The following is a 12,500-nucleotide window of genomic DNA, read 5'->3' as shown; positions in this document are numbered from 1 at the left end:
GACAGCACGAGGAACCAGACAAGAGTCCCACTCGCTCAGGCTTTCACTGTTAAAGCTGATTCCTGTGATTATCATGAGAACAGTGTTCAATATCTCACATAATTATCAGGACATAAATAAGCCTACACGTTGTAAATAGTGTAAATGAGCGCAATTTGCAAACTATTATGATAAATTGCAATAATCATGTCTAACAACATCATAACGGACATTGTTACGAAATAATGCGACGTACATGTAACTTTATTGGTGTCATCTGGCATTTAGGCTCAGGTAAGCCTAACACGGTAGGCTACTTTATTATTATGAAGTGCAGAGGCCGTGAGTGCAGAGATGCTTTGCGTGAGTGGTATTTACGACAGTAACGTTAAATACAAGTACTCTACAGCGACTCTAGGGATCAAAACAGAAAAAACAGAAATCCTGCATAGTGCCGCTTTAAACACGACATGCATGCCTGCACGCCGTCTCTGTTTTCACAGATTCACGATATTGAAGTTTACACGGAGAGGTATACCTTAACCAAAATTTTTAAAAACGTACACCTTAGAACCCGTTTCAAGGTTTGTGTTCTCGAGCACCAAACACTGTTGTGTGTAAATGAGCTAAGTTAATAACTAATGATCTTTGCAACGGAAGTGAATCAATCAAAACTAACTTTAGCTGGATAATAACTTTATTCTAGAGCTGCTGTAAAGCCTAAACAATCTGTTACTATAATCTCCTATTATCACTGTAAAGCTGCTTTGAAACATCTATATTGTTAAAAGCGCTGTATAAATGAAGGTGACGACATAGAAAACAGCTGTTTTATATTGGAATAATATTTCACTGTTTTTACTGTGTATGTGATGATGTTTTCATTAGTCAAATGTTAGTATGTTGCTAAGCTAACTACTGGGTCAAATTGCACATTGCAAATATTTTATTTATAATGAGATGTTACGTGAGATTGCATGCAGATTTAGCTCAAGCAAGCTCACCAGCTCAACATATTCACTAACACTATCTGTCTCCTGTGGCCCGAGTATTAACCAGTATTAACCGCTGATCTGCAGATTCTCCCAGTATTAACCGCTGATCTGCAGAATCTCCCAGTATTAACCGCTGATCAGCAGAATCTCCCAGTATTAACCGCTGATCTGCAGAATCTCCCAGTATTAACCGCTGATCTGCAGATTCTCCCAGTATTAACCGCTGATCTGCAGAATCTCCCAGTATTAACCGCTGATCAGCAGAATCTCCCAGTATTAACCGCTGATCTGCAGAATCTCCCAGTATTAACCGCTGATCTGCAGAATCTCCCAGTATTAACCGCTGATCTGCAGAATCTCCCAGTATTAACCGCTGATCTGCAGATTCTCCCAGTATTAACCGCTGATCTGCAGAATCTCCCAGTATTAACCGCTGATCTGCAGAATCTCCCAGTATTAACCGCTGATCTGCAGAATCTCCCAGTATTAACCGATGGTCTGCTCTGTGTGTGCAGCGAGTGGCTCTGGCGGGCAGCTGGACCTGACGGAGCTCATCGGCGTGCCCTTGCCGCCGTCGGTCTCCTTCATCACCGGCTTCGAGGGATTCCCTGCGTACAGCTTCGGGCAGGATGCTAACGTGGGTCGCCTCACGCGCTCCTTCATCCCCGACCCATTCTTCCGTGACTTCGCCATCATCGTCACGGCCAAACCCAGCAGCCGTCGAGGAGGAGTGCTGTTTGCCATCACGGATGCCCAGCAGAAGGTGGTGCACCTGGGTGTGGCGCTGGCGCCGGTGGAGGACGGCTCTCAGCGTGTGCTTCTGTACTACAGCGAGCCCGGAGCCACACACACACATGAGGCGGCTTCCTTCAAGATGGCAGAGCTCACAGGCCGCTGGGCCAGATTCACACTGGCGGTGCAGGGAGAGGAGGTGAAGCTCTACATGGACTGTGAGGAACACCATCGCGTGGCCTTCCACCGGAGCCAACACACACTCTCCTTCCAGCCCAGCTCCGGCATCTTCATCGGGAACGCTGGAGGAACACGGATGGAGCCCTTCGTGGTGAGTTTCTGATTTAGTATTTACACACTAGTTCTGATCCAAACCCTGGCCTTCATCTTAAAGGGGAAATGAAGCAGTCAGTACACTATAATCTATTGGCTCGTTTCCACTGAGCAGTACGGTACGGTACAGTACGGTTCGGTTCGGGTCGGGTCAGTAAACCATGATCCGGCTAGCGTTTCCACCGCCAACAGTACCCTACTTGATAGGCGTGGTGTTTGCCGGAAAGAAGCGGTCAACGTCATTTTCGCGCGAAGAAGAAAGCGACAAAGTAAACACCAATGGATGGCATACAGCAGATCTTGTCCTTGCTTCTCGGCATGTTTGTCACAAGAAGACAAGCGCCGACATTAGGCATTTCTCAATACCAAGTATGTAAAGTTCTCAGCAGAAGGACTCCTGAGGACACGAGTCCGGTAATTCTCCAAATGGAACAGCGTATTCGTGAAAGCGTCACTCAGCTCGCTCTGCATGTACATTTTAGGCAACAATAAAACGAAATATGTTATAAAACACCACTCTGCCTCTTTTCGTTTTCATTTAAATAAATTTTAAACATTATAGGCACACAAATGTGGTTCAGGCAATGTATAGACCTGATTATATTATTCACAGCATGTTTAACGGTTAAACAACAAAACAGCTATAACAAAACGAAATATAAAACACAACCCCGCATTTCGTTTAAATTTAAAAAAATATTAAACATATTCCAGGCAATATGTGCATTTGTACAAATGTTGCAATAAACAACATTACAGTGATAATCTTGTAATAAAAAATGACAAAACTCAACCCTATCTCTTTTTGTTAAATTTCAGTTTTATCAATAATAGCCATTATAAAAGTATAAGTAAAAGGTAACGTTACAAGAAGCTATGCAATAAGAAATAAAGCAAACAATTCAGTCAAACATACAAATTCAGCGCTAGTCTAACGTTAATTTTACAACGGAAAAGTTATAGCCTAAATATATGAAACTTCACTTAGCCCTCAGCCAAAACGATTGGCCAGGGAACGAATTATCGATTCACGAGACCAAAGATCACCCGTTAGATAACACAAGACGAATTACCATTACAGAGTCAGCGGCAAACGTCAGAACGACTAGCCGAGGAAAGGCTGTTCCAGGCGGGGAACATGAGCGCCGAGCGCCCGGTGATCCCTGGAATGGATCAAATTATCATAAATCCTTATAAATAAACCGCAGATTTGAGCTTTAAACAACTACATTCTCGCCTCAAAAACTCTTAAAACTACATTTCGTGAAAGAATAACCGTAGTATTATATTCCAACTGTATATTAAAAATGGCGCTTCTTATGTTGTCATTCCCCTTATAGCACGCGCAAGTGATGATACTCTGTCAACCAATCAGCGTTCTGCAGTGAGTCTAGCTCCACCCTTTAGTACCGTTCCACTGTGCTAGGTACCCCAACGGAAGGGTACCCAAAAAGTGGTACGGTACGGTTCGGCTTTTTGGTACCATTCACAACTTTTGACAGTGGAAACGCAAATAATTGCGTACCGTACCGAACTGTACCGTACCGTACCGCTCAGTGGAAACGAGCCATATAATAGGATGTCCACTATAATCAAAAATTATATAAGAAACATGAAAAATGTTAACATATAAAAGAAACACCGTTATATCTTTCGCGGCAAGGGCGCCGCCATTGTGCAGTATTATAACCGTTTGGCTGAAAACACACACGTTTTGCTGAACACACACACACACACACGTTTGGCTGAAAACACACACGTTTGGCTGAACACACACACACACATGTTTGGCTGAACACACACATGTTTGGCTGAACACACACACACACACACACACACACACACGTTTGGCTGAACACACACACACACATGTTTGGCTGAACACACACATGTTTGGCTGAACACACACACGTTTGGCTGAACACACACACACATGTTTGGCTGAACACACACACGTTTGGCTGAACACACACACACGTTTGGCTGAACACACACACACATGTTTGGCTGAACACACACACACACACACGTTTGGCTGAACGCACACACGTTTGGCTGAACACACACACGTTTGGCTGAACACACACACACGTTTGGCTGAACACACACACACACGTTTGGCTGAACACACACACACACACACACACACGTTTGGCTGAAAACACACACGTTTGGCTGAACACACACACACACACATGTTTGGCTGAACACACACACTTTTGGCTGAAAACACACACGTTTGGCTGAACACACACACACGTTTGGCTGAACACACACACACACACACGTTTGGCTGAAAACACACACGTTTGGCTGAACACACACACACACGTTTGGCTGAAAACACACACGTTTGGCTGAACACACACACACACACACACGTTTGGCTGAAAACACACACGTTTGGCTGAACACACACACACACACACACATGTTAGGCTGAACACACACACGTTTGGCTGAACACACACACACACACACACACGTTTGGCTGAACACACACGTTTGGCTGAACACACACACACACACACACACACACGTTTGGCTGAAAACACACACGTTTGGCTGAACACACACACACACACACATGTTTGGCTGAACACACACACGTTTGGCTGAACACACACACACACACACACACACGTTTGGCTGAACACACACACACACACACACACACGTTTGGCTGAACACACACACGTTTGGCTGAACACACACACATTGGGTCTTCATCTCAGCCTCGTGTTCATGTTGCACTAGAATGTCCTGTCTCGATCTGCTGGTACATTGTTTCCAGTACATTTTTTCCACTTAAACATGTTTCAGAGCAAACATCATGATTGGATTTATGTTTAAAGTGATATTCAACGTGACAGTCGTATCAGAAACCATTTTTATTCTATGTTTTGAAATCACAGCAGACACAGGCATTTTCCTGCTTCCATTTGATATTTAATATAGTTATTTGGAGTATTTTTAAGACCCGTTCACACCAGGAATAAATACTATAACAATAACTATACTAGAATGTACATTTCCAGAAGAAAATGTGAAGTGGTGCTTGCAGTGGCAAAACTCGCCACTTGGTTGCTAGGGTGTGGTACATGATTGCATACGAGCCAACAAACATGTCTGTACTATGTTCTGGTGCTGAGATAGGGCTTATTCATGTTGTTCAGGTGGTTGCTAGGTGGTTGCTAGGGTGTTCTGAGTGGTTGCTATACGGTTGCTAGGGTGTTTTGGGTGGTTGCTAGGGTATTCTGGGTGGTTGCTAGGGCGTTGCTAGGGTGTTCTGGGTGGTTGCTAGGTGGTTGCTAGGGTGTTTTGAGTGGTTGTTATGGTGTTGCTAAGCGGTTGCTAGGGTATTCTGGGTGGTTGCTAGGGTGTTGCTAGGGTGTTCTGGGTGGTTACTATGAGGTTGCTAGGTGGTTGCTATGAGGTTGCTAGGCGGTTGCTAGGGTGATCTGGGTGGTTGCTAGGCGGTTGCTAGGGTGTTCTGGGTGGTTGCTATGATGTTGCTAGGTGGTTGCTTGGGTATTCTGGGTGGTTGCTATGGTGTTGCTAGGCAGTTGCTAGGGTATTTTGGGTGGTTGTTAGGGTGTTCTGGGCAGTTGCTAAGGTATTCTAGGTGGTTGCTATGATGTTACTAGGTGGTTGGTAGTTGTCACAGATGGTTACTATTGGAGTTCTTAGCATTTTCTTGGCATGATTTAGCACTTACCTAATTGCTATTAGCATGTAGCTATTCACAGCTAGCATGTGTAGCATGTTGGAAGTCCTGTTTGCTAGCATGAGTCAAAAGAACCAACCCCCATCTCTATACAATGTTCTGATGCAGAGATATATGTCTTGCAAAATGGTTGCTAGGGTACTCTGTTTGGTTGCTAGGGAGTGGCTTGGCAGCTGCCAGTCATGAAACTGAAAAGGCTGATTGTCAGTGTGAATGATATAAACCAACTCCTGAGAGACTGATTGGTCATCTGAGTAAAATGAGCCCGTCCCCTTGTCTCTATGACACTGTGATCCAGAGCTATGTTCAATGCAAAATCCCTATGCAATGTGTAGGACGGCCCATTTCCAGAATAATAAGAAGAACTAGAATGTGCATTTCCAGAAGAAAATGTGAAGTGGTGCTTGCAGTGGCAAAACTCGCCACTCAGTTGCTAGGGCGTTGCTAGGCGGTTGCCAGGGTATTCTGGGTGGTTGCTATGGTGTTGCTAGGCGGTTGCTAGGGTGTTCTGGGTGGTTGCTAGGGTGTTGCTAGGCAGTTGCTAGGGTGTTGCTAGGGTAGTTGCTATGGTGTTGCTAGGAGGTTGCTAGGGTATTCTGGGTGGTTGCTAGGGTGTTGCTAGGCGGTTGCTATGGTGTTCTGGGTGGTTGCAATGGTGTTGCTAGGCGGTTGCTAGGATATTCTGGGTGGTTGCTAGGCGGTTGCTAGAGTGTTCTGGGTGGTTGCTAGGGTGTTGCTAGGCGGTTGCTAGGGTATTCTGGGTGGTTGCTATGGTGTTGCTAGTTGGTTGCTAGGTTGTTCTGGTGGTTGCTAGGGTGTTCTGGGTGGTTGCTAGGGCGTTGCTAGGCAGTTGCTAGGGTGTTCTGGGTGGTTGCTAGGGTGTTGCTAGCGTAATCTGGGTGGTTGCTATGGTGTTCTGGGTGGTTGCAATGGTGTTGCTAGGCGGTTGCTAGGGTATTCTGGGTGGTTGCTAGGCGGTTGCTAGAGTGTTCTGGGTGGTTGCTAGGGTGTTGCTCGGCGGTTGCTAGGGTATTCTGGGTGGTTGCTATGGTGTTGCTAGGTGATTGCTAGGGTGTTCTGGTGGTTGCTAGGTTGTTCTGGGTGGTTGCTAGGGCGTTGCTAGGCAGTTGCTAGGGTGTTCTGGGTGGTTGCTAGGGTGTTGCTAGGGTGGTTGTAAAATGAGCCTGCCCCTTTGTCTCTATGACACTGTGATCCAGAGTTATGTTCAATATAAAAGCGGTTTCTATGGTGTAGGACGGCCCATTTCATGGGCCGTCCTACACCATAGTAAGTCAATGGGGCAACTTTGGGCCGCTCCTTCCCCCCAGGGGTGCAACTTTTACCCCATTGTGTGGTATGTTCTTACAGAGCCTGTCAGCCTCTTCAAATGTGGTAAATTACACGTTTCTGCGACATCCTCGTTCCGAGCTACGACTCGTCAAAGTTTGACGCAATGTTAAGTCTATGGGATTTTTCGGCCGGTTTTTCGCCCCTGGGGCGAACATCGTACCCCCGATCCCTTATAAAAGTCATAGCACACCATTCCCGAACAGGCCGCACGTTTTGACACCTCATTCATGGGTCTGTGACAAAAACTGCGGGAGGAGTAGCGCGTCAAAAAGTGGCCAGAAGAATAAGAATAAGAAGAATAAGAATAAGAACTAGAATGTACATTTCCAGAAGAAAATGTGAAGTGGTGCTTGCAGTGGCAAAACTCGCCACTTGGTTGCTAGGGCGTTGCTAGGCGGTTGCCAGGGTATTCTGGGTGGTTGCTATGGTGTTCTGGGTGGTTGCTAGGGTGTTGCTATGTGGTTGCTAGGGTGTTCTGTTGGTTGCTAGGGTGTTGCTAAGGTGTTCTGGATGGTTGCTAGGGTGTTCTGGGTGGTTGCTAGGGTGTTGCTATGTGGTTGCTAGGGTGTTCTGTTGGTTGCTAGGGTGTTGCTAAGGTGTTCTGGGTGGTTGCTAGGGTGTTCTGGGTGGTTGCTATGTGGTTGCTAGGGTGTTCTGTTGGTTGCTAGGGTGTTGCTAAGGTGTTCTGGATGGTTGCTAGGGTGTTCTGGGTGGTTGCTATGTGGTTGCTAGGGTGTTCTGTTGGTTGCTAGGGTGTTGCTAAGGTGTTCTGGATGGTTGCTAGGCGGTTGCTAGGGTGTTGCTAGGTGGTTGCTAGGGTGTTCTGGGTGGTTGCTAGGGTGTTACTAGGGGTTGCTAGGGTGTTGCTAGGTGGTTGCTAGGGTGTTGCTAGGCGGTTGCTAGGGTGTTCTGGGTGGTTGCTAGGGTGTTGCTAGGTGGTTGCTAGGGTGTTCTGGGTGGTTGCTAGGGTGTTGCTAGGCGGTTGCTAGGGTGTTCTGAGTGGTTGCTAGGGTGTTGCTAGGTGGTTGCTAGGGTATTCTGGGTGGTTGCTAGGGTGTTGCTAGGCGGTTGCTAGGGTGTTCGGAGTGGTTGCTAGGCGGTTGCTAGGTGGTTGCTAGGGTATTCTGGGTGGTTGCTAGGGTGTTGCTAGGCGGTTGCTAGGGTATTCTGGGTGGTTGCTATGGTGTTGCTAGGCGGTTGCTAGGGTGTTTTGGGTGGTTGCTAGGGTGTTTTAGGTGGTTGCTAAGGTATTCTGGATGGTTGCTATGGTGTTACTAGGTGGTTGGTAGTGTTCACATTTGGTTACTATAGAGTTTTTATAATGTTCATGGCATGATTTAGCACTTAGCTAATCAATATTAGCATGTAGCTATTCACAGCTAGCATGTTTAACATGTTGAAAGTCCTCTGTGCTAGCATGAGTCAAAAGACCCAACCCCGATCTCTATACGATGTTCTGATGCAGAGATGTAGGTCTTGCAAAATGGTTGCTAGGGTACTCTGTTTGGTTGCTAGGGAGTGGCTTGGCAGCTGCCAAAGATGAAACTCCAAAGGCTGCTTGTCAGTATGAATGATATAAACCAACCCCCATCTCTATACGATGTTCTGATATAGAGATGTAGGTCTTGCAAAATGGTTGCTAGGGTACTCTGTTTGGTTGCCAGGGAGTGACTTGGCAGCTGCCAATCATGAAACTCCAAAGGCTGCTTGTCAGTATGAATGATATAAACCAACTCCCATGCCTCTGTGACATTCAGAATGGACGATATTCCTCTTTGGATTTTGGTTGCTAAGGTGCTCGACAATGGTTGCTAGGGCGTGGCTAGGAAGTGTTGAGGTGATTCATGATTGGCTGTTTGCTGCCCCGAGTCAAACGAGACCCCCCTCATGTTTCTATGACAATTCAGTCCAGAGATATCCCTTCGATCTCTTTCAATGGAAGTCTATGGGAGTTGTTGCTAAGGTGCTCTAAATGGTTGCTAGGGCGTGGCTTGATAGCTTCACAATGATCCTGAGAGACTGATTGGTTGTCTGAGTAAAATGAGCCCGCCCCTTTGTCTCTACGACACTGTGATCCAGAGTTATGTTCAATATAAAAGCGGTTTCTATGGTGTAGGACGGCCCATTTCATGGGCCGTCCTACACCATAGTAAGTCAATGGGGAAACTTTGGGCAGCTCCTGCCCCCCAGGGGTGCAACTTTTACCCCATTGTGTGGTATGTTCTTACAGAGCCTGTCAGCCTCTTCAAATGTGGTAAATTACACGTTTCTGCGACATCCTCGTTCCGACTCGTCAAAGTTTGACGCAATGTTAAGTCTATGGGATTTTTCGGCCGGTTTTTCGCCCCTGGGGCGAACATCGTACCCCCGATCGCTTATAAAAGTCATAGCACACCATTCCCGAACAGGCCGCAAGTTTTGACACCTCATTCATGGGTCTGTGACAAAAACTGCGGGAGGAGTAGCGCGTCAAAAAGTGGCCAGAAGAATAAGAATAAGAAGAACTAGAATGTACATTTCCAGAAGAAAATGTGAAGTGGTGCTTGCAGTGGCAAAACTCGGCACTCGGTTGCTAGGGTGTTGTGGGTGGTTGCTCGGGCGTTGCTAGGGTGTTATGGGTAGTTGCTAGGTGGTTGCTAGGGTGTTCTTGGTGGTTGCTAGGCGGTTGCTAGGGTATTCTGGGTGGTTAGGGCATTACTAGGTGGTTGCTAGGGTGTTCTGGGTGGTTGCTATGGTGTTGCTAGGCAGTTGCTCGGGTATTCAGGGTGGTTGCTATGGTGTTGCTAGGCGGTTGCTAGGGTGATGCTAGGTGGTTGCTAGGGTGTTCTGGGTGGTTGTTAGGGCGTTGCTGGGGGTTTATTGGTGGTTGCTATGGTGTTGCTAGGGTATTCTGAGTGGTTGCTAAGGTATTCTGGGTGGTTGCTAGGGTGTTGCTAGGGTGTTATGGGTGGTTGCTATGGTGTTGCTAGGTGGTTGCTAGGGTGTTCTGGTTGGTTGTTAGGCGGTTGCTAGGGTATTCAGGGTGGTTGCTATGGTGTTGCTATGCGGTTGCTAGGGTATTCTGGGTGGTTGCTAAGGTGTTTTGGGTGGTTGCTAGGGTGTTCTGGGTGGTTGCTAGGGTGTTCTGGTTGGTTGCTAGGGTGTTGCTAGGCGGTTGCTAGGGTGTTGCTAGGCGGTTGCTAGGGTGTTCTGGGTGGTTGCTATGGTGTTGCTAGGCGGTTGCTAGGGTATTCTGGGTGGTTGTTAGGGCGTTGCTGGGGGTTTATTGGTGGTTGCTATGGTGTTGCTAGGGTATTCTGAGTGGTTGCTAAGGTATTCTGGGTGGTTGCTAGGGTGTTGCTAGGGTGTTATGGGTGGTTGCTATGGTGTTGCTAGGCGGTTGCTAGGGTGTTCTGGTTGGTTGTTAGGCGGTTGCTAGGGTATTCAGGGTGGTTCCTATGGTGTTGCTATGCGGTTGCTAGGGTATTCTGGGTGGTTGCTAAGGTGTTTTGGGTGGTTGCTAGGGTGTTCTGGGTGGTTCCTATGGTGTTGCTATGCGGTTGCTAGGGTATTCTGGGTGGTTGCTAAGGTGTTTTGGGCGGTTGCTAGGGTATTCAGGGTGGTTCCTATGGTGTTGCTATGCGGTTGCTAGGGTATTCTGGGTGGTTGCTAAGGTGTTTTGGGTGGTTGCTAGGGTGTTCTGGGTGGTTGCTAGGGGGTTGCTAGGGTGTTCTGGTTGGTTGCTAGGGTGTTGCTAGGCGGTTGCTAGGGTGTTCTGGGTGGTTGCTAGGGTGTTGCTAGGCGGTTGCTAGGGTGTTCTGGGTGGTTGCTAAGGTGTTTTGGGTGGTTGCTAAGCGGTTGCTAGGGTGTTCTGGGTGGTTGCTAGGGTGTTGCTAGGCGGTTGCTAGGGTGTTCTGAGTGGTTGCTAGGGTGTTGCTAGGTGGTTGGTAGTGTTCACATTTGGTTACTATAGAGTTTTTATAATGTTAATGGCATGATTTAGCACTTAGCTAATCAATATTAGCATGTAGCTATTCACAGCTAGCATGTTTAGCATGTTGAAAGTCCTGTGTGCTAGCATGAGTCAAAAGACCCAAACCCCATCTCTATACGATGTTCTGATGCAGAGATGTAGGTCTTGCAAAATGGTTGCTAGGGTACTCTGTTTGGTTGCTAGGGAGTGGCTTGGCAGCTGCCAATGATGAAACTCCAAAGGCTGCTTGTCAGTATGAATTATATAAACCAACCCCCATCTCTATACGATGTTCTGATATAGAGATGTAGGTCTTGCAAAATGGTTGCTAGAGTACTCTGTTTGGTTGCTAGGGAGTGGCTTGGCAGCTGCCAATGATGAAACTCCAAAGGCTGCTTGTCAGTATGAATGATATAAACCAACTCCCATGCCTCTGTGACATTCAGAATGGACGATATTCCTCTTTGGATTTTGGTTGCTAAGGTGCTCGACAATGGTTGCTAGGGCGTGGCTAGGAAGTGTTGAGGTGATTCATGATTGGCTGTTTGCTGCCCCGAGTCAAACGAGACCACCCTCATGTTTCTATGACAATTCAGTCCAGAGATATCCCTTCGATCTCTTTCAATGGAAGTCTATGGGAGTTGTTGCTAAGGTGCTCTAAATGGTTGCTAGGGCGTGGCTTGATAGCTTCACAATGATCCTGAGAGACTGATTGGTTGTCTGAGTAAAATGAGCCCGCCCCTTTGTCTCTACGACACTGTGATCCAGAGTTATGTTCAATATAAAAGCGGTTTCTATGGTGTAGGACGGCCCATTTCATGGGCCGTCCTACACCATAGTAAGTCAATGGGGAAACTTTGGGCAGCTCCTGCCCCCCAGGGGTGCAACTTTTACCCCATTGTGTGGTATGTTCTTACAGAGCCTGTCAGCCTCTTCAAATGTGGTAAATTACACGTTTCTGCGACATCCTCGTTCCGAGCTACGACTCGTCAAAGTTTGACGCAATGTTAAGTCTATGGGATTTTTCGGCCGGTTTTTCGCCCCTGGGGCAAACATCGTACCCCCGATCGCTTATAAAAGTCATAGCACACCATTCCCGAACAGGCCGCACGTTTTGACACCTCATTCATGGGGCTGTGACAAAAACTGAGGGAGGAGTAGCGCGTCAAAAAGTGGCCAGAAGAATAAGAAGAATAAGAAGAATAAGAATAAGAACTAGAACGTACATTTCCAGAAGAAAATGTAAAGTGGTGCTTGCAGTGGCAAAACTCGCCACTCGGTTGCTAGGGTGTTGTACATTATTGCATACGAGCCAACAACCATGTCTGTACGATATTGTGGAGCTGAGATATGGCTTATTCATGTGTTTGTATGGTTACTAAGGTACTCTATATGGTTGCTATGGTCTGCTTATACAGTTTATGAGATGATA

General features: G+C 46.9%; 1 protein-coding gene across 4 annotated transcripts in view; it reads left to right on the top strand.

The window, feature by feature from the left end:
• The window catches only part of col15a1a (collagen, type XV, alpha 1a), a 125,875-nt gene that overhangs the window by 41,062 nt on the left and 72,313 nt on the right, over positions 1 to 12,500 (top strand). For all 4 annotated transcript variants that reach the window (XM_077224976.1, XM_077224977.1, XM_077224978.1 and 1 more), the window contains exon 3: positions 1,490 to 2,037. In XM_077224976.1, the coding sequence (XP_077081091.1) occupies positions 1,490 to 2,037 (548 nt within the window). The remainder of the gene's footprint in view (positions 1 to 1,489; positions 2,038 to 12,500) is intronic.

The sequence above is a fragment of the Siphateles boraxobius genome, unplaced genomic scaffold, assembly GCF_051911475.1.
Source record: "Siphateles boraxobius isolate OS27281-9 unplaced genomic scaffold, OSU_SipBor_1 97, whole genome shotgun sequence".
Taxonomy (NCBI): Eukaryota; Metazoa; Chordata; class Actinopteri; order Cypriniformes; family Leuciscidae; genus Siphateles; species Siphateles boraxobius.
This window is presented reverse-complemented; position numbering and strand designations above follow the sequence as displayed.